A 22,965-nucleotide genomic window follows, 5' to 3' on the forward strand; every position below is an offset into this window, starting at 1 on the left:
CCTGTGTAATGCCTGGGCACAGCCAGCTTTGTTCAAGCAGCCTGCCGTCCACTTAGAGACGTGCCTGGGTGTGTTACGGCAGCATCTGATGGTCGTGCCTGCGCTGAAGCTGTTGTCTGTGGGAGCAATGCATGTAAAAAGAGATTGTGTTTAATATCACCAGGTTTTTAAATGGCAGTCTTTTAAATTGCTATGCGAAACATTTAGAAATGGGAAATGTGCCACCTTGAGCAGGTACCTGGTTTGCATTCATTCATTGTAGGTCTTCTAAAGGTCTCCTACCTCAGGCTGTCAGTTGTTCTCCTGTTATTGGTAGCTTGCCCAGTTAGTGGCGTAAATCTATGTTGCATTCTCTTAATATTAGTCTTTGATTATTTCGTTCTAAATCATTCTTTCTAGAATAATTAGGAGAAACTACTCTTCTGCATTTATATTCTGGTGCCCTAGCCCTGCACAGGAATTTCAGAACCTTGAAAACAATTATTTTCAGTTTCTAGCTGCTACCTTGCTTCTTTTCTTTTTGCCTTATCAGCCAAGCACAGTGTGTAACAGCATTATTTGCATTGACTTGGTCCAAATCACCTATCAGCAGGTGAGTCAACTATGACTGTGATTCACAAAATCCAGGTTTTCTTTTCTCCTGATTCCTGATAGCTTTTTGACTTAGGAACCCAGAGGTTACTCTGCAGATTACAGTCGTAAACTAGGCACTCATAATGCCAGGTCAGAGCTATCCCCAGCAGAATGGCTCTTGCAGTAGCCAGCATGCTACTGTGAGCCAGCATGCAACTGCCAAGTTGCATAGATAATAATGACTGATAAATTTTGAGTCTAAGATTGGGAGTCTGTGTCTGGGCTGCAGAGAACTGACTGTATTGGCTGAGAATTCAGATTTTATATGCTTTCCTGTGATGTACTGTTAAAGATTTACTTCCAAAATGAGCTGTGTCTGCATGTTCTTTTCAGGCACATCTAAAGTCATCCTTTTTTCCACAGTTTACACTGTGCTATAGAAGACTCCGTGGTATGATTTTGGAGGCTGTGATGCTCATAAAACTTTGAGGATTTTAGGAATTGTTTCAGCTATTCCTAAATGTAAAATATGAACTCAACTCTCTTAATAAATTATAAAACATAGGGTTCACTTTAAGTTTATATTTGTTGTGAGTCTTTATATTAAACAAATGGATTGTAGCTGCTCAGGTATGTACTGGGGGGGAAAAAGGGGAGAACTGTTTCTTGCTTAGTTGTGTCTCATGCATCACTTGTGATCACCTCAAATGTTTTTTGACTTCAGCTATTTTGTATTGATGTATATTGAAACTTACAAATTCTGTTAAAAAGAGTAGTTCAGAGATGCTATCAGTACAAAAGAAATATGTATATTCTTAAAGGTACTGTCATTAGCTTTAAGTCATTAGGAAACTAGTAAGCAGGAGTTAATACCACCTCTCACTTTTTAAAATTTACATGGTTATTAGTTAATACCTGAAGTTTTGTTGTATTCTCTTAAACCTTTTTGTGGAAACATTAGTATCATAAGGCTGTGATTTCATGATCACTCTAGGCTGACATTAATGTACACTGCTTGAGAATGCTCTCTTGACTGGCTACTGTAGGCTCAAGGGAACAGAAACCACGTTTGCATGCTTGAAGTGGTCAGGAAAATGCAGGTTAGTAAAAATAGTGTTCTCTGGTACACTAATATATGACTGAAAGACAGCCAGAGTTTCTCAGTTTGTTTTTAATAATTGTTAGATGAGAGACTTTTCCCCCTTCCAGTAGCTGTGGGAGGCTCAAAAATACATCAGACTACTGTCTCCTCATCAAGATGCTCCAGGACAGTGAATATTTTTTTTGTTCAGGTCTCTGCCTACTTATCCTTCTAGCTTTTCAGGGTCTGAGCATTACAAGTTGATATGTAAAATCCTGCTGCAGATGTGTGGTGTAATAATGGGGTAACAGAGATAGTATAAATCCTGCTTTTTTCCTAATATGACGGACAAGAAAAAAAATAATGTGGAACAAACTAATGAATATAGCCTTCTCTTATATTTTACTTTCTCTTTTAAATTGTAATGATCTCTGGTATCTTTTCCAGCATCTTTTACTCCAGATAACACTCTGGCTTATCTGGTAGCTGAGAGAAAAAAGGCTTGGTTAAGCTGTTGCCTTCTTCAGATACAAAGCAAAGCTATGCTTCTGAATTATAAGAGGATTGTTTGTAACATATGACTTGGATGACAGCAGATGCCCTGTTACATTTTTAGGTTGTCTCTCCTGTAGAGATGGCAACAGAGCAACCTTCCTGCTGGGCCAGCTATGCTTAATTGGTTCATCTAGGTAATTTTTCAGGCTTGGAAAGAAAAATTAAATGCTGCAGAATAACATTGTGGTCAAGAAAAGATATAATCTGCTGATCACTTAGGTACTGTGGAAACGGAAAAAATTGTTTTTCTGAAGAAAAGCTGTGCGTAAGAATAAGTCTATTTTGAAAATAAAGACTTGCTGCACTAGTCATCAGTGTTAACTGTGTTCTGGTTCTAAAGCTCTAAATGATTCAATTTTGTGAAAGAGTTTTTTTTTTTTTTAGAGTATAAATTTTCATAGTTTATCTAACTATATAAATTACTATATTAATTTAGTGCAACAAAATGTACTTAATGCATTAGAAATTCTTACTTGGATTTTTTCCTCCTGTCTGAAATAGGTATATTGTATGTAACAAATACAAACATGCTCAACTGAAGTTACTCAATTTTTAAGTAAATACTGAGAGTTTTCAGCTTTGCAACTAGACTAATTTCTTGATAGTTTACTCTGAAGTTATAACTGGTATCCAGAGTTTTTAGACTTCTGCCTAAGTGGTACTTCAGCATGTTGAAATCTAGAAATACTTAAAATGTGGGTTTCAGACTTCAATCTTTTCTTTTTTTTTTTTTTTAGCGTCTTTAAAAGATATAGATAATGTATGTAATAATTTTAGAGTAGAAATAGTTATTGTGAAGTAACAGCCAAGATGAATTAACATCTGAGCGCTAGAGGGCAGTTAACTTAAACTCCCATTCATTCAGTGGGGAGCGGGTTAATGTCCCGGGAAGCAAGAAAACACTTTGGCTCACTAGCCCCAACTGGGCACAGTAAGCAGTTATTTCTCATTGTGCCCACCAGCTCCTTTTGCAGAAATTACTGCCCAGCTGAGAGAACATGAGAAATAGGAAGGCCTGCTCATGCTCATGCTGGCAATAGGAACTCTCCCTAACCCTAATATATCTCTTAGTCAGTTAAGCTAACAGGGCAATGTATGCCTCTAAGGAGAGGTAGTAGTGGAGCTTTGTGACTATGAATCCTTCTTAAGGTTAGGTGCACTACATGATCATTGTCTTGACTCATTTCTCTTTATTTAAAAAAAAAATTAAAAATCTGTCTAGTATAATAATGAACAAGTTGGTAGCTCATTGCAGTAACTAAGTGGGAGTTGAAACTGTTTAATTAAACACCTTTCATGGGGTTTTTAAAAGTTTTTCCAGATTTAGATTAAAGATAAAAATTCTTCTCATGGAAGTATATGTTGGGGAAAACTGAACGTAAATAATACACTTTAATGAAATCAACTGAGATGTATCTTTAGAACGTGCAGAGAGCTTGTTCCTTTTTTTTTGCTTTTTCACCCATATTGCAGTTTTCATAGTTTTTTATGTAGCTATGCTGAATTGCATGGCTGGTGCGCAGAGGCAATCGGCTATAGTATCTGCAACGCATAGGAAATTGTCCAGAAGATCTATAAAATTAATTGTTCAGTTTCAGCTTGCACTTTACAACACTGAGTGTTGTAAAGAAAAATGGTGTCTTGCTGCCCTAGTGATCTGTTAATACAGTGTTTGAGTATAGATTCCAACAGGGGAAGCACTGAGCCTGAAAGTGTTGCCTTTCATCAACAGAATTAAGTCAGGGAGCTGTATCTGTCGAAGCACACATCATGGTCGTGCCATTTACTTTTGGGAGCCACAGCTTAAACATACACAGATAACCTCTGCTATTTGAAATGCAACATTAATTTGTAGAAACATACTGAGACTTTGTCGGTTTATGGCAAATAGCTTTTCTAGCTGTGTTATGTTGCATTTGTAAAAGCAAAGTAAAGCAAAACAAAAAATAAAAACCCAAGCCCAATAGTAACCAAAGAAATTTGTTCTTAGTTTTTGTTAGCATTCTGTAAAAACACAGGTAGGAAAAAAAGTGTAGGATTTGGCAGGACCCTGTGATTGCAAGTCGTGTTTTCTGTAAAGTGTTTGAAAACTATACTGGGGAATATGGTAGCCTGCTTTCCAAAATGTAGAAATGTACCCCTGTTACACTTAGGTAGCTTTATAGTACATTGAACTGGGTACTGGTTTTAATTTTGCTTATAAAATTAACTTTTTTTTTCCTCAGAAACTTCCTAATTTGGGTGTTCTAAAAGCAAGTTTGTCTTTTTTTAGGAAATAAAACCTCAAAGCCATTACAACCATGGATACAGTGAATCTCTTGGACGGAAAAGCCACATTGATGATTACAGCACTTGGGACATTGTCAAAGCCACGCAGTAAGTTTATTTTTGAATGTTAGATTTGTCTGTGTCTTTATCAGTTAGAAACAGTAAAATGGGTTGCTTTATTTGTGTAAAGTGGAAGGTAAACTGTATTTTTTCAATCCAGTAGTGGAAGATTTCAGAAGTAACCTCTGCAAAATTACTGTTAGGACAAATTTTTGATCATTGTATAAAAAAAATGGGAGGAATTGTGGTGAGTTGTAAATATAGGTGGTTGCTGGACAGATTGCTGGAAGAGAGAATGGTACTGATGTTTATTTTCTGTCAGTGATGATTTACAGGTAAGCAGGCAACATTTATATGCAAACATAAGGGTTTGATTGATTTATAGGTTAGAAAGAATGTGTCTCTAACTTTCATGGAGGACTGTAGGAGTAAACTGAGTGCAGATTTAATTGCCCTCTTTATGCAGATGTATTATACAAATTTGTTTGTTCCACAGTCCTGTAGCAGATACTAATTTACAAGACTTTCTGGAGAGTTGTCATGATGCTATTTTTTAGTTTGCTACTGTTTGCCATTCAGAAACTGTCACCACCATCGCTTTTCTTCAATGAGCTGAGATAGTTCTGTAAGATTTGTCTTTTTAATATTGTATTTTCAATTTGAATGCTTGAGCCATTATGGATCTTAGAGAGCTATTTGCCTTTTTCTTCTCAAGACAAAATTTTTCTTACATTTTTTTCCTATAAGAAAGCAGCTTTGCAGCTCTGCATGTGACACAGGCCCAGTTTAGGAGTAGGAAATATGTACTTTCCTTCATTTTTGGAGTTGTAAGGAGTTTAGCTCCCTGAAACAGATGTCTGACTCTGCTATTGTTGCTCTAAGTACTTTAATGGTAGCACTGCAACCTATAATACTCATATTAGGGTATTTTTAGAAATTACAATACTGGCACAATATCAAACTAGCTGTTTCTTATAAAAGTATGGAAGTGTGTTTGACAGCAGAAGTGGTTTTACAAGTTACCTACTTCTATTCTTGTATGTTCATTGCGTGTTTGGAAACCTAAAATACCTTTGTCCCTGTTAACCCTCAGATTCAGGCTGATCTGTGCTTTCAGCTGAGTTGTTGCAAGTCTTTTCTAGTCTCCTCATACAAGAACCAACTGGTCTGAGTTGACATCTCACCACAAGGACTGCAGTTTCATATTGTAGCCCTAATGGTTAATATTGCAGGGAAGGGGGACTGTCAACATGATCAAGTTGTGGTATCCAGGCAGCACTTCCCTGATTAGGAGGAGAATTCACAGAATCACAGAATGAACTAGGTTGGAAAAGACCTTTGAGATCATCGAGTCCAACCTGTGACCTAACATTACCTTATCAGCTAAACCATGGCACTGAGTGCCTCATCAAGGCTTTTTAAAACACCTCCAGGGTTGGTGACTCAACCACCTCCCTGGGCAGCCCATTCCAATGCCAAACCACTCTTTCTGTGAAGAATTTTTTTCTGATATCTAGCCTAAGCTTCCCCTGGCACAGCTTGAGGCTGTGTCCTCTCAGACACACTTTTATTTAAGCATTTACTAGGTTTTGAAGGCCATGTTATAAAAAATGTCTGTCATAGGGAAATATGTCTGAAATTTAAGGTAGAAAATAAACCCACCAAGTATTATAAGATTTGCAGTAAAATAAATAATGCTGCTGATACATTAATTCAGTGTTCTTGAAAAGATACACTTTTTCTACTAAAATGATGTAGTTATTTGCACTTGTAAAAGCATAACCTATCACATTTATGTATAAAAAAATAGGTGATCTTATCTTCTCCCCTTTGTCCTCTAAAATTAGTACTCACTGAGATTAAAATATCTGCTGACTTTCCTTACTTTTTAGTTCAGTGCTAAGTAAGTAAGATACCACAAAGTTTTTGTAAAAAAGGATCACCCGTCAGTCTCCTAGAACGCTTCCCATAAGCAGTTCAGTAAGTTGAAGCAAGATGTAGCAAAATATAATAAGAATTAAAATATAGTAAGATTTTTCAGTCTCTTGGTTTGGGTGGGGTTTTTCCCAACTCCAGTTTCTCCTGGAAAAAATAATTTGTTATGTTATTGTTCCAACATACATGAAAATTGAGAGTATAGTTCCTTAAACCTTAAAGGTGATGGTGAGAAAAATGGGATGAAAAAATCTAAAACTCATCTATATTTCATATATGCTGTTTGAATGTAGAATTCTATTTTGACATGTTCTTATTGACACTGGATTACACAGAAATAAAACAGTGTTAGTAAATTGCTGTGCTCAATTTTGTTTTTCAGCAAGGAAAAATACGACCCTGCAAACTCCTCACATTTTTCCATAAGTATTTGTATGTTGCATCATATCTTATTGAACTGTTTCAGTGCTATATCTTCTTAATCTGTAGATTGGACTCAAATTAACACGCTCATATGGTATGAGCTACAATTATAATAACTTCTTATAATCACATTAAGGCTTCATATAGAAAACAGTGGTTTGGCTCATTGAAGAGAGTTTGTTGGTATTTGTATTTTTTCCCCATTATGCTCCTCATGAGTTCTCCGGAAGACCTGGGGACCCTTGGCATGCTTTGTATCAAAAATAGTCAGTCTCTGTTTTTATTTTGCAGAAAATTTTGCTGGAGTAAAAATCACAGTGTTTGGGTTTAGTACCTATTCATACAAAGAGCACTTTTCACTGACTTTGTTGTAAACATGTCCAAGAGCATCTAGGTAGCTTTCAAAGTAGCACTGTCTTGGCCCTTCATGTTTCAGATGTTAGAATGTATATGTAATTTTTTGCCATATTATATTTGGCTATAGCAAAATTGTTTGGTTCATAGAAAGTCTCCAATTCTGAAAGCAGAAGCAGGCCACTCATCTGTATTTGAAAAACTGTTTTCAAAGGAATAGTAAAAAAATCATCCATGCTTGCCTTTGGTTTTGTTCCTCTGTGATATTCAGAGTTCTCACTGGAGCTCCAGGGAGGGAATGGAGTCTTGTTAAAAAACAAACAAAAAAAAAAAACCAACAAAACCAAAACTGTCATAAGTGATTTAAAGGTGAAATTTAATGGTGATGTATTGGGTACATTTATTTCTGTTGTCTGGCACCAGTAGCCCTCTGTCTCCAAGGCAGCAGTCATAACTTTTAATATGATGTCTTGGGAAACGTCCTGTGTTAATGTGACAAAGTTGCTGTTCATTTTGTTTTAAATCTTTAAACTGAGAAACTGAGAGATAGCTGAAGTTCACAAGTAGAGAAGCATGTGGTGGGCTGTCAGTAGGAGAACAAAATCTGAGACACATTAAACCTCGCATTGTGTTCTTCAGTTCTCTTGGGAGTGAATAGACACTTTTGGCTTTTAGGGAGTTTTATCAAATTCCAGCTTTGTTGAAAGTAAGTTAAATGACCATTATGAACATGGGTATTAAAGATTAATGATACTAATAAGTGCTTTTGTGACATCTGGAAGATTGATTCCTTGTACTCAAGTGTTACGATTTCATTATCACAAGATTAACTTTTCTGTTACATTTTATTCAATGAGATCATTCAAAATGAAGTTCTGTGCGTTGTGAAATAGTGCAGCATAAAATATGAATTATGTTGAGTCTCGCAAAGGAAAAAATTGTTGGATTCATGCTTTTTTCATGACTATTTCTCATCAGTCATAGGGTAACTGATAAAAATAAAGCTATATATTGAATGATTAAAATTGGTAAGGGTTGGCCAGAGGAAGTTACTCCTGGCTCTTTTCAGCTACTCACAGGAGAGAGTGGACAGACTGTGACACAGATACACATCCATTATTCCTGGTTATTTGTGCCCATGGGGTTGATTATATTGCTGAAAGTGAAATGTACCTGATGTTTTCGTGGAAGAGTGGGACTTTTTTAACCACATTAGTAATATGGCCACAACTGTCGAGACAATTTAGGGCTTTGGAACAGTATTCAGTAAGAGCTGAATTTCTTTTGTCTTTCAACACTGCTGTTAATAGTCCATTAAGCAGCTCGAGTTAAACCTTTTCTGTTGAAAACAAAATTGTCTTACTTTTAACACAAAAACCTTGAGAATGTGTTAAAGGCTTTGTTAGTATTTACCATCATTATTCATGGGAATGAGATTTGAAAAGAGAAAAAAGATCCATTTTCTGTTAATTGCATTTTCAGTTAATTTCAGTTGCTTTGATTTGAGTTACAGTGATAGCAAGATGAGGGAGTGAGCTTCTGGTTTACCTACTCTTTGTTGGCATGGTGATGTGCTCACTGTAGAGAGATTCCTTCCTATTATTGTGGCCAAATTTAATGTTAATCGTGCTGTAAAGCTGGCATTGTCTAATTTCAAGAGTCTATGTGTTTGTAGGCAAAAGAATAGAAAATGGATTACATATTTAAAATGCAGAAGGCAGTAGGGTACTGTTTTTCAAAGTATTAAGGTCAGAATATCTTTAACCTGCGATGACAAATAAAATGTTACAGGTTAGTTACTGAAATAGCTTAGAGACTGTGATCGCAAAATGAGCTTGCACAATGGTATTCTTGCCCTGGACTAATCCCGTTTCTTTCAGAACAAGACATGCTCAATAATATGCTTTAATTATGTTCCATATTGATGTTTACAGCATCACCCTCTAGAATTCACTCAGCTGCTGAGTATTTGTTAGATGAATATATCGGTCTCCTGTGAGGATTTGAATCTTTCTCTCCATTACTCTTGAAGGGTGTAGAGCCCTTTATAACAACATTACAAGCGTGATTACACTGTGTCTGAAATAGGTGACTTTGTCATTTTCTAACCAAACAGTGCATCATGAACCTTGAAGTCAGCTGCAGCAAATTGGTGGCGGAAGACTGTAGGTTGTATGTGAGAGAAGAATGCTTCACTTCTGCGACAGAGCTCAAGAAACCATAACTGCAGCAGATTCAGTGTTCTATTTAATAGCAGAGAGCCTGCTGTTTCCAGGAAGAGGAGCAAATTGTTGTAAATTCCTAACTTTTTTTTGCCAGGCAGATTTTGTCTGTCAAGATCCTTAAGTCCTCTTCTGACAATTTAATAAATTGAAGATTCATAAAATTATACCTCGTGTGCTGCATCTTTAGTAAACAGTTATGATCGAGTTCAAGGTACCAAAAGTAAATGGCTAGGAATAGACAAACTGAGGGTGACTTAAATTAAAAAATTGCTGTATACCTCATACTCAGTATCACTTTTGGAAAGAGCTTTGTTTTACTGTAAAGGCTGTTCTGATGTAATGCAGAATTTTGTGTTCTGTTTTGTAGCCAAGTAGTACCATGTACTGTGACTTGTAGTTTGCCTTCTGGTGGGAAGAACGGGAAGTCTGTGATGCTATGCCCAAAGAACGAATCTGTTCATACTATTCCTTCTTGTATCTGAAGCCATGCCAGCAGTCTTTGCCCAGGGCCTCACCACAGTGTTCGGGTGAATTCTAGAAGGAGGTACTTGTAAACATCAGCGGAGCATAATTGGAGTGTTCTATGGGAACTTCTGCCGAGGCACTGGCAACAGCATTCTGCCTCAACAGGCTGCAGGGTCACTTGTGACAGATTTCCTTTGTTTTTATACCTCTTAAGCCAAGTTCTTCAGAAAATAGCATCACATTTTCTGTAGGACTATAGTTCTGCTTTTAATAAAATAACCCAACAAATAACCCTTCCAGCCCTCCCCCCACAAAAAAACCCAAAGAATAATCACCCCTCTGCCCCCTTCCCCCAAGACTGTATAGTGCTTCTTGGTTATACCTATCTTGGCAGCATGGTCTAACAAAAACTTGGGTAGGAATCAAAGGTTACTTTCAGGAGGTTCATTTTGTGTTGTGTAGTCAACTTGGTAGGACACTCGTCTTAAAGCATATGTGCAGTTTGCCATAGCTGGCCAATAGTGATGTAGTGGTTTAACTGCTGGGAAGCTGAATCCCACACAGCTGCTCACTTGCTTCCCTCTGGTGGGAAAGAGAAATTGACCAAAAGGCTAAGGATAAACAAAGTTTAATAGATAAAGCAAAAGCTGCACACACAAGCAAAGCAAAACAAGGAATGAGGAACAGCAAAGGCCTTGACTCTGTGTAAGCACTGCTCAGCAATAGCTAAAATATTGGTGTTAATCAACACTGTTTTGCTCACAAATACTAAACATAGCCTCATAGGAACCACTCTGAAGAAGAGTAACTTGATCCCACCCGGAACAAATACATGTGAGGAAAATCCTAATCCGTTGCATGAAAGCTTTACATGATTGCTTCTTACACTTTATAGGAAGTTAACATTGTTGTATCCTTGTGTTCTTTGTATCTTTCTGATAACTTAGAATAATTTATTTTAAAAATTCCTACTTGCTGTTTTGTACTGCTTACTTAAACAGGAGGAGAGTCAGCTAAACTCAGCTTTAGGCAATACATTTTTTTTTTGCTGGTGACTGTTAAACCTAATAGTAGTGCATAGGTCAATAATTTCTTATATTATGGTTTCAGTTTGTACTTTAAGTGAAGACAGCAGGCTATCTCGAGCAGGAAGGGGTGTCATAACAGCTAATTGGAGTAGAACCGCTTGTCAACAAATGGTTGTATTGCCATTCTGTATGAATCACTTTCCAGGCTGCCTTCAGACATTGTAATATGGCAGTGTGATACTGTACTGTAGGAAAATCAGAATTTGCTGTCCTGCTTTTGGAAGTCCTTCTTTCCCCCATCTCTCCTACTGTCTCTTGACTCCTTGTTCTTGGCTGACCTGCCTTTTGTAGTCCTAACCTGTTTCAGTGGCCCTTCCAGCTGAGGTGAGAAGTCAGGAATGTTATGTATGTGTTAAGCCATTTGTACAAGCTCATCAGGCCACACTACTGATCTAAACTAGGACTTGGTAGATCAAGTGTGCCTAAAGACTGGGTTGACTTAGAACCTTACCAGTTTTCCTAGCAGTTACGTTTGTCTGAGCATGTGTATCTTGTCTAGCTGGTTGCACATTTTTAAGTCACTGTAACCCAAATGTCTTTCCACCTCCAACGGATTTAAAAAAAGGCTTTGTTGTCAAAATTATTCATAACTGCTGCTTTTTTACTCAGTCTGAAGGACCACATTTTACAAGTGTGTTGCCACTTGGTATGTACTGCATGCAATAGGCTTTGTTCTCATCTCTTGTAGTGTTTGAAAAGATAATTAGTATGACAATTTCCAGCATTTTTCATAATTTCTCATGCAACTTTCCTAAGAAATAGAAAACAACATGATCTAAGTAGGCTGTTATGTCTAGTACTTTTTAATAGCGTCCAACTAATTTTTGTGCTTCAAATCTGTGGTAGGCTTAGAAAGCATTCCTGAGTTCTGTTGGCTTGAGTAATTTGAACATTCATCCAGATTGAGGTTCCAGATTCAAATACATTAAAGAAAAAATAAGAATGGTAACTACCCTAGGAGGAAGGTCTCTGCATCAGTTATGCAAGCTGATGAGAAGCAGAAGAGCCTTTTCTAAGGCTATCTCTTCTGCAGAAAGTAGAACATAGAAGCAGCACATGAAAAACTTAGTTAAATCCCAACTTTGAGAGGCTGTTAAAATTCTGTTTTAGCAGAAGTCAGATGTCACAAGGCATTGACCTTGATTGCAAGGCATTCCCACATTCTCCTCCTTGACACTTGAGAAATCCCTATGGGATGTACAGATTTTCAAAATGTTATCTTTACTTCCTTTTCTGCAGTGTTTTTTTTTGACCCAAAAATAGGTGGTAAAACAGTGTAAGCACCAAGGCAAACATTATTTAATGTTGGAGTTACTCCTACATTAAATGCCTAAGTGATGTTTATGCTTCCTAATTTGCTTCAATTTTCAAATATGTGCATAATTTTTTTTCAAATGGTGGTACATCACATTTAATAGTTCTCTTTAATAAAATAATAGATTTCGTATTAATGTGCAGAATTCTGAAGTGGCCTAAAAAAGAAAATGATACTAACTTCTATCAGGAAGATTGCTATTTGTTGTCTTGAGAAGAATGGGAAATATTTGAGCTGCTAGTGTTTGTAGTTGGCTTGATGAACTTATCTTCTGCTGCATTTTAGGAAGATACTGTCAAATCAGCTGACTAAGCTTTTTTTGGTCGTCAAGAGCTGGAAAGGGAGGGAGAACAGAAGTGGGAGAAGCAAATGTAGTGGAGTCCCTGGGAAGTGAACGGTTACTTTAATTTAGTATGCTGCTGGTAGATATTTTGCCTTGCTCTGCAGTACGGTTTTCTGTGGACACAAGTCTTCTGCAATATCCTGATTCGATTAATGTAACTTGCCAGTGGAAGCTTCTTGTTCCAAGAAATTTGTTATCCTATAGAAAAGTTTCTTCATTTCTCTTCTGTTGAAGATTTTGTATTGTGACCAAAAGTATGGTGTTTGCTGAATGCATTTTCATCTAAGGTAAGCATTTTGACATATCTTGTTTTATTCTTCAAGGTATGGAATATATGAACGATGTAGAGAGTTGGTGGAAGCTGGTTATGATGTACGACAACCAGACAAAGAAAATGTAACGCTTCTCCACTGGGCTGCAATCAACAACAGGATAGATCTGGTGAAGTATGTATTACACTTTTGTTAAACAAAAATTAATGTCCTTAAAAATGTTGATTTCTTTTTTTAGGACAACTGAATGTCTTTAATGTGTCCAATTTGTCCTTTTTTCCTTGACACTATGTCAGAGCTCTTGTCCATTAATGCATCTCTCCCACTGTGACATACAGCATTGCATTTTCTTCCTGCTGTTTACTAGAGTGCATGTGACTACTGATGTGTCTAACTGTATCTAAAATTCCCTTTTCTTGATGCAGTTCTTGCACTTCAGGTTCCTCTGTCATTTGGGGATCTTGATTTATATCACTCACCTTATTATGTGCTCTCTCACTCTCTTTTTTGCAAGACACTACTTAATTTTATTTCCTTAGAATTAAATTATTTAGTGGTTTTTATTTGTTTTCAAGCCTATCATATCTTTCCCCAAGTGTTCTCTATTTCCCCATTATGTGCAGTGGATAATTTCATTAAATATGTTGGCTACCAAGCTTGGTACTACAGAGATAAAGTTGTCTACTCTTGTGATACCAGATCTCAGTGTCTGGCTTAGTGGGTGTTGACTATGTAAGTTCTTTCCAATGAAGTAGCTTAGCAGCTTGTCTGTGGGGAGTGCAGGCTTGAAATTAGACTTCTCTTCTTTTTAGTATTTCTTCATCCCATCTATTGTGAGACTTGTGTTCCAGTGTAGGTAACAGTGGGACCTATTGATAAGGAAAACGACAGAACCTTTTCATATTTTTGTAGAATCAGGGATAAGTGTCTACAACACTGTTGTGTTTTCATCGTGTCACTGATGTCTTGGTATGTCTTCAACTTGGTTTTGTAAAAATGCAAAAAATGGCCTTATGTCTCTACAGTTACTTACTGCCTGTATGTCCCCATCCCCTGTGTCAAGCTTTCTCCAGACAAAGATTTCTCTTCTACTTTTCCTTCTTCTAGTAAGTGACTGCATGCACTTTGATTCCTCAAGCACCAAATGCAAGCTGAGGTAGTTTTCAAATGCCTGCCAAAGACTTAGTGATCCTAATGTGGAGATCAGTGGATGTATTTTCTTCTTAAGGTGACCTCTTTTGAGATCTGCTTGCTTTGAGTGTGAGTAGCTTGCTTAAATAGGACTTGAATGCCTGGCATCTTCTAGTGGAAGCTTAGATGACTCACTGAGAGTGGGATTGCCCAGTTCTTTCTTCAGGGATCTTCTCATCTAGCACAAATTTCATTCTGCAAGATCTGCTTAGACAAGGAGATTAAGTTCTCAGTCTGGTTTTGCAGAAAAATCTTACCATTTTTGTGTACTGAAACCAAAATGCAGTGATAAATCTCAACTAAGTCTAAAAACACCCTTAAAGAAACATAAAATGTTACTTCAATGCACCATCTGGCAGGAGATTGTCGCCTTGTCTTTTCCCAGTTGTCAAACTGCAAGTTCTTCCTTCTAAATAAAACCTACTAACCAGTAAGCAGTTCTGCTGTCAGTATAATCTGAACATATTCTGCTTTTCTGCAAGGACCAGTGTTTGAATGAAGACAATCTGTTTAGTGTTCACCTCCCTATGAGTGGCTGTCACATCAGAGAGATGAATCCAAGCTTTGACTGTGAATTTCTCTGTGCTGTCTTTTTATCTAGACAAGATTTCCTTTGTAGCTCCTTCCCAAGGGGGACTAAATAGCTCCTGTTAGCAGCTGATACTTCACTGTAACAAAATTACTTTGTTTCTTTACCATATATGTGCTTTGTGTTTTCACCTAGATGGGACCAAGACTTCGACAAGATCTTCGTTTTTTCTCATGGAGAAATTAAAGAACTTAACTTCTGCAGAGATGTTAAAATTTTGTTCTTTTAGTGTTGGAGACCAGTGGAGTGGACTGTCCTGCATCAATCAGAGCAGATCTTATTTGTCTTACACACTGTTTTTTTTCTTTGGCAAGTCTGTTGAAGTACTCCATTGTGTCTGATGGCTCTAAAGCAACTGTGTAAAAGAACTTTTTCTATAGTTGTGTTTAGAGTGACATGCGTTTTTCAGTTTCTGTTCCTAAAGGTTCCTAGAAGGGCTGTTTTTGAAATTTCATTCTCTGAATCCATAAGCACTCTAGAAAATGAAGGTAGTTACTTAAGAGTAATGTTTTTCAAGTTGTTCTGTTTGTTGCCCTTCTTCTTGCTGTGTCATGAAACACTTAGCAGAGTTTGTGGTGCCAGAACTTCAATGTTGAGGATTTGAAGGACAGCTTGTGTGGGTGGAAGAGCAGCGTTCATATATACCTGACAGGTATTTTTGAAGTGAAAGGTCTGTAGGCACAGGTATTTGAAATGTGCAAACACTTAAATCTACAGCTAGGTAGTACTTTTCAAAGGTTAGACAGTGGTGAATGAAAAACTAGAAGCCTTCTGGGAAGGCCTGTGTTTAGAAACATTGATACCTTTCTACAGCATGCATTTTCTTTCACAAAGGAAAAATAATATTGCTAGCTTAGTGTCCCAGCAATGAAAACAGTTCACAGAAACATTGCAAATGACTATGAATGTGAATTGTTGCAGTTAAAAATAGGTAGCTTCTTTTGTTTTTACAGATAGCTATCTTTCCATAAATGTTCTCAAGGGAAAAATAATTTCTAGTCCATCATTTAGAAATATTTTTTAAATACTCAGATGGTTTTTTTCCTTTGATTAATAATGATTGAGAAGTATGTAAAAATCTTAGTCCTTCACTAAATGTGTAACTTAAATTTGAGTGTGATCTCTGGGATCAATGACTTCAGCAGGGTTATTCCAATGATTTTACAAGCTGCAAGTCTAATGGTATATACTTCTGTTATTTAGCCAAAATTATCTAAAAATTATAGTCTTCTAGCATCATAATCTTCTACCAGTAATTCAGAATTGTATTTAATGCAACAGCCCCATAATGCGTCTGTAGTAGCACAGTTTGTACAACTGGATATAGCAGTTAGTTTATAGAATAAAACTAGGAAATAACGTAATGTTTAAAACACAGTAGGAGACATCCCTAGTCTCCCAACCCTTGTCAGAAATGCAAAAAAATTGAAATTATATGCTTGACCTCTAAAAAGGAATGTTATAAGAAGGCAAGAAAAGGTTCTGGTCTTCTCATCTCTAACTGCCTGTTTTGCATTATATCAAACATGCTCACTTGTGTCCTTTCTGTTTAACCAAAACAAGCAATAATGTTTACTCTTTCTGTTATTCCAGATACTATATATCAAAAGGTGCTATTGTTGATCAGCTTGGGGGAGATTTAAATTCTACCCCACTTCATTGGGCAACAAGGTAGGAAAAAGTCTTCTGAAATTTTCTGTCTGTTTCTTTGCTTAACATGGAGTACTGATAGTTTTATGAAATGGTTGTATTTTATGGGAATACTTCGTACTAGAATTAATTCCGTCTTTAATAACTGAGTTCACTGTGAATGTTGCATGTTTGAAATAAAGGAGCTTTCAGCATGTGGTTTTTTCTGATGTAGAGGAAGATGATTGCTACAACAGAACAACAAGCAAAGTATAGGCAACTTACCTTGCTCTTACTTCTGAGATCTTGTTTTTGTCAAGTTGTCTGGAGTTCAGTGGCACTTTTGCAGATGGGTCTCGGGATGATTTTGTGTGACACTGTCCTTGCAGTGTTCTATTGCATGTGTGGATTTTTTTAAAGATACACTTAAAATCGGGTTTCTTATCTAGAAGATGGTCAGAGAACGACATATGGCTGGAAAAAATTGAAGACAGCCTTCAAGCAGTACCTGCTCCTTCAGACAACCACCTAGAAATGGGTGGGAAAGAAACAGTGTCCATATTAATATTTTTAACTGTAGATGGCAAAAAGAGACTTGGAAAATCAGCTTTTAGAAGATTTAATGTATCAAAATAATCTGTTTGCGAAAGGTGAGGACTTGGTTGTTAGCTTCAATTAAAGACTTCATCTTCTATATTCTTTTTGTTACAGATCACAGTCTGTGATTGTGTAAATAGCACAAAATCTTGACTAAATTTCCTGGTGTTCATTCATACCTGCAATCTGTTCTATGAAGCATTGCCTGAAGGTGCTTCTGAAAAATTGAAAAAATCTTTTGCTCATGTCAGAAGCTGTGTACTGACACTTAGGCACCATGTCTAAAAGAAGGATTTGTCTGTGCTCATTATGCCATAAAGACGCATAAGCTTTCAACACAGGGTGGAGGAAATGTAGACCTTCAATTTTCTCTTTTCCCCCTTTTTTTGTTTTACCACAGTTTTTAAGCTCCACAAAAAGTGAGAGTATCTAGCCAGTTTGACATCTCTTAAAATAGCAGGTTTCATATATGGTATGGAAGAAGTCACAGATTAGATTTCTAAACATTAGATTTCTAAAAAGTAACTTTTTTTTGTTGACTGTCTTTTTTGCTATGCAGTACAGTTAAGCAAATTGCATGTGATGAATGCACTATATGCATAGAATTTCTCATATAAATGAATTTGCTTACTCAGTTGGAGAATCAGATCATGACAGTTGCTGTTTTTAAAGTATGAGTTAAAGTGTGGGAGTTCTGATAGAGTAATTAACTGCTAAACATCTTTGTTGTATTTCAGTATTCAAATTTTAATATTTTTCCTGCATATAGTTATTCAGCTGTTTGTTTTTTTGTGTTTTGTTACATTTAGACAGGGTCACTTATCCATGGTTGTACAGCTGATGAAATACGGGGCAGACCCGTCGCTAATTGATGGAGAAGGATGTAGCTGTATTCATTTGGCTGCCCAGTTTGGACATACTTCAATTGTTGCTTACCTGATAGCAAAGGGACAGGTAAATTTTAAGTAATACCATATTTACATAGATTCTGCTAAAATTTAGAGTAGGAACACAATTGAAACTTACACCTGTCATTAAGGAAATGCAAAATATTTACTTGAATAAATATAAAAATAATTCCATGTCCTTTTTTGTAGACTGCAATGTTGATGTGCCACCTATTAAATTAATTTCCTGCAACAGTGGTCTGAGTACTTTGGCTTTAATTCACACCTGTCTAATGTAGTATATGGAAATTCTAATTCTTTATTTCTAATGAATTTAATCTTTAGATGTTAACTGTGACAATGGTAGCAAGTGTTGCAGAATTCTTCGTAGAATCATCAGTTATACATGGATAAAGAATCTAGTGACATATCAGTCAACAACTTTTAATTTATTGCTGTTCCTAATTACTTCCTTGTGTAAATAGAAAACCAAACGACCCCAGACCTTCTTGCTAGCCCCTTATATTACTTCTAGATCTGTAAAGCCTGTATATAATGTGTATTCATTACTGTTCCTCTTGTGTCCCATCTGTCATTCTGTCTGCTCAAAAACTTGATCCTGTTTTTGCTATGCACCCCTGCACTGTAATTTGTAGATTTACTCACCCATAGGCATGTGCCTGAAGCACAAATTTGATTTACTGTGTAAACCATATAGAAAAGTCAAAGCCCATCTCTTGTATGACAGTACTACTAAAGCTGTTCACACTTCTGTATTCTGCTTACTCTTTCAAATACCAAGTGAGATATGATCCAGTGAGTCATGTAGAATATGAAATCAGTGAGTTTGGTCTGTATAAAACAAATACTAAATTTGCTGCAGAAAATTACTTATACCTGTATATGTAAAAAACCCCAAGCTATTGCTCCAGGCAGTATTCAGTTTGTATCTGTTTGGTAAAACAGTACTTAGTGTATGGTAAAGAGTAAGCTAGGCAAAAGAAGAGTCTGATCCTATTTTGTATAACTGTTGTTTTGTAAGAAATAATGATTGGAGAGGAATGTGTTTGCATGAGGAGCAAGTTTTGTATTTTCTTCTCAAATTACATATAATTATATGGGGATTTTATGTTACCAGAAAAATCTTGCTGATATTATACAAGTGTGAACTTGTTTAAAGCATAGCATTAATAAAGTACTAATAGCCTTTAAAATATTCTACTGTGATTATGAAGTCTCCCTTTGTTTGTCTTCATGTTTATATACAGATTTGTCCTGTTTATTTGAACATATAATGCTTCAATTCAAAAGAAGCTGTATGTCTTTACATGAGTACATACATAAAGACACAAAAATCGCCTTAAAAATGAAAACCTGTTACTTTGAAAACAGTTCTTCTTATCAATAGTTCTTAAAACACTGATTTTTATTAAATCCCTCAAATATTATCAAGTAGGATTTTGGTATTCTTTCCATTATGTAAATGCAAATTAATTTTAACAGTGATTTTTCACAGCACTTCAAAATATTGAACTTTAAAAATCATATATTGATTTGCATGTTTAAAATCTAGTACTATCAATAGCATTGTAATAACAATCCCTAAAATCATAGTTCTCTAGCTGTATTGCATACAACTACAGAAACTACGTGGCTTGTCTAGAAGCTATGGGAAATACATGATTCTGTTTTTTAATCTTCTTTTAATTAGTACTGAGGTCATTAATCTCTTCTTTTTATTTCTTTCCCCACCTTCTTTGTAGTGCTGAGATTTGGATTTGGAAACTTCAACTGCTTTTGCTTCTGTGGGCTTACCCTATATACTACTACTTAATTGCCTTTGGTCTTTAAAGAGACCGGGTTCCCTTATATCCAAGAGTAGGCTAGCCCTTGTTCTGAACCTAATTGTAATACCTGTGTGGCAAATGACAACTAAATAAACATCAAAATAAGGATCAGTGTAGACTGTTGTGCTGTGTTAGTTCTGATCCTGATGCCTTTGTGGATGAGTGTGGTCAGAGAAGAGCCAGCTTTCATAACTGAATAGAGAACTGACAGGTGGATTAAGAAATTGCTCCTAATTTCTAGCTTGTCTGTTTTTGAGACAGCTGGAATCCAGCTTCAGTGTTGCTGTTTCACTCTCTTCTGGGCTGCAGCAGCCAATGGTTCAATTTGCAATCTGAGGCTTGAGTCCAGTCCTCTAGCTTCTGGAGCATGGTGAAGGGGAGGAGCTCTTGGTCAAATGCCCTCTGGCTTTGATTGGAAGTGAACCAACTTTCATGCCAGCAAGTACTACTCAGCCAAGGGGCAGCAGACAGCTGTTACTTTTTATTTAGTCATGTCTCTCACTAAATTCTGAGAGACTGATACCTGGCTGTATCAGAATTTACACATGTTGTTTGTGTCAGCCTGGGTCAAAATCAAGCCTGGGACAAGTACATGATATAAACATAATCAGAAATCAAATAACAGAATCTGTAGCACAGTTCAAGTTTAGGTAAGATCTTTATTTTTAAAAAATGTGAGAAAGAAAAATTGGAAAAGATCTTGAAGGCACTTAAAAATGTTCAATGCATAATTTGACTGCTTGATATTGTGCTTACACTACCTAAAATGCCAGAGGCATATCAGGACCTTGCATACACAAACATTCACCTAGAATAAGTTAAGATATGGATGTGGTATACGAATGGTTGAATAATGTGTTCTCATCCTGTGCATGTGCGAGGTAACTTAATCCCAGATGAGTGACTATAAAGTTGCTTGTAGAGTAAAATCATGTAAGAAATATTCTAGTTCTAAAATTATAGTTTAACTATATCTTACTCATAGTTCAACTATCATTTTCATAGTTTAACTAGAACTTACTCATCAAGTGCATTTTTTGTTTATTCTCAGAGTTGCAACTTCGTATGTTAACTAATGTCTCGAGCTATGTAGGGTCACCTTCTGAGCTATGGCTTAGAAGTAGGTGGCATCTAGGTTAGGAGATACCAGTGTGGTACCAGCAGCCTTGGTTACTTCGGTGCTGTGGTCCATGAGCAGTGTTCCTAAGCATTGTCACCTCAGTTGCCACTGAGGCTCCTTCTCTCCACCAAGCTCAGGCCAGCATTAAGACTCTGAACCAAGTATTTTATTTCCTAACCAACTCAGAGCACATTACTTACAGAATTGTAAGTCCAGTTGTGTTCTTCCTTATGACTGTCCAGACTGACTGTGTGTTTGATGGACTAGGATATTCAGAACAGAGCTTCTGTTTGAAGGAATGAGGTAGGTTTAGTTCTGTGTGTTATCTTTCTTGTTGGTCTGTGCTCTGTTCATTCCATAGGAATCCTACAAAATCTCTGCTTCCAGTCAGTAACTAGCATGTCTTTCCTAAATTAAGAAATACTGTCAGGCTTACATCACCCTTACTGATAAATCTTCTTTACGATATGCTTTTAAAGCCTGTTTTCCTTTCCCTGGGCAGCAGTTCATGTGAAAGGGATCTTTTCCTTATGGAGAATAGGATTCTGAGCAAGGATGTGATGGGTCTTTTCTGTGAAGGTCTGTGTTTTGTGAAACAAGCAGTAATGGTTCTAAAGAGGAGCACATTCCTGATTCCTTTCTGTGTAATTGGATGTAATTCTGAGTAGGATCTCTTGATGCATTCTGTGCTTTTGGAAAGGCTGTACCACGTCACAGTACTGGTTTGACCATTGCTTGTTAAATGTCCTGGTCAGCCTAATGCTGATCTCTAGCAGCCCTTCAGAATCCTTCCTTGTCAACCCTTGCTTTCAGAAAGTAGTATTAAGCAGCAGAGGAGTTGCTGCAACTCCTTTTCGTGCAGAAAGCTCTTTCTCCCCACTATTTTTGCCTCTCTGAAAGCTTTTTTGCAATCTCATATTAGTGTCCTAGGATTGAGTCTGGTTATCTTTGCATGTGCAAAGTTTCCTCTCTTTCAGAACCAGAGTTGTACCTTAGAAACAAGAGGAGATTTTGCCAGTTGTGGTCCACAGTGTTCACACTTGAACCACATGCAGAGGGCAGCAGTATGTGCAATTTTTGATCATTGCATCACTTACTGTTGGAATCTTTGATTCTTGCAATGCTTGCACCATGTCCTAACAGCACAGGCACGCCCCTTCATGAGCACTGATCTGTCACCTAGAGTTAAACAAGAAATTAATGCTAAAGTGCCTGTTGGTACACACCAGAATAGAAAAAGAGTCTCTTAGTAGGTACCAGCTGCTGAAGGTTTACTTTTTTGCCTCAGTCCTCTCTTTGGTAAAAAGCAGGAACAGAGCTTTCTTTCTAAAATGTCTCACTTGTTCTATGGTTATGGTAATGATATGAAGAAATAACAAGGAATTTTTCATGAGAGGTTTGTTAGAGCACGTGTTTGCTATCCACAGCTACATCATGTTTGTTACGTCTATACAGCAGTTTGCAAGTCGATCTTAGTTGCTTTGCTTCTCATTAAAGTTCCTTTGAAAAGGGGTCTGCCTCAGCCAATGTAGTAGTTGAATATGAGTAATAGCTGTAGCCTGTCCAGGTGACTTATGTGCAGGGAATAGTCTGGAGCTCATGGGTTTGGGTTTTTTCTTTTAGCTGAGTGTCAAAGTGTAGTTTGGATTTGTCAGGTGGAATCATTGAAGGAATTGTTCTGCTTACACCCAAACATGTTCCTACTGTCACAGAGAGGTGCTTTTCTATACGAAATCTAAAGATGAAAGAGTGATTGTTCATGTTGTGGTAAATTGTACAGTCTTCCAAGAATGTAGTTCACACAGTGTGAGCTGTGAATCAGTCGTGCTTCTCAAGGATGAATGAACTTGAGATTGGGCAGTGGTTCTAATTTCCTTCATCTCAGCCACAGGGGGTTAAAGGCAATGCCAGCGGTTATGTGGTCCTGGTAGGCTCAAAAGGATCTAACCGAGACAAGTCCTGTGGGCAGACAGAGTTGGATCCTGATCTCCAGCCATGTAACTCTTCTGAACAAACAGTACAAGCAAGTAAATCAAGTAACTGTTCTTTTCCTCCATCAACTTCGTTTTTTAAATTTCCTTTCTTTTTTTCTTAAATTAGGTGACAGAGTAAAAACTCAGAAATATAAAGTTATCTGCAGGCTAGAGG

General features: G+C 36.9%; 1 protein-coding gene across 1 annotated transcript in view; it reads left to right on the plus strand.

Moving 5' to 3' along the window:
- Nucleotides 1-22,965, plus strand: part of ZDHHC17 (zinc finger DHHC-type palmitoyltransferase 17) — a 67,805-nt gene that overhangs the window by 12,968 nt on the left and 31,872 nt on the right. Inside the window, exons 2-5 of the mRNA XM_010413715.2 lie at nucleotides 4,482-4,585; nucleotides 13,009-13,131; nucleotides 16,331-16,408; nucleotides 17,773-17,917. Of these exons, the coding sequence (XP_010412017.1) occupies nucleotides 4,482-4,585; nucleotides 13,009-13,131; nucleotides 16,331-16,408; nucleotides 17,773-17,917 (450 nt within the window). The remainder of the gene's footprint in view (nucleotides 1-4,481; nucleotides 4,586-13,008; nucleotides 13,132-16,330; nucleotides 16,409-17,772; nucleotides 17,918-22,965) is intronic.

This window comes from Corvus cornix, chromosome 1A, assembly GCF_000738735.6.
Source record: "Corvus cornix cornix isolate S_Up_H32 chromosome 1A, ASM73873v5, whole genome shotgun sequence".
Classification (NCBI taxonomy): Eukaryota; Metazoa; Chordata; class Aves; order Passeriformes; family Corvidae; genus Corvus; species Corvus cornix.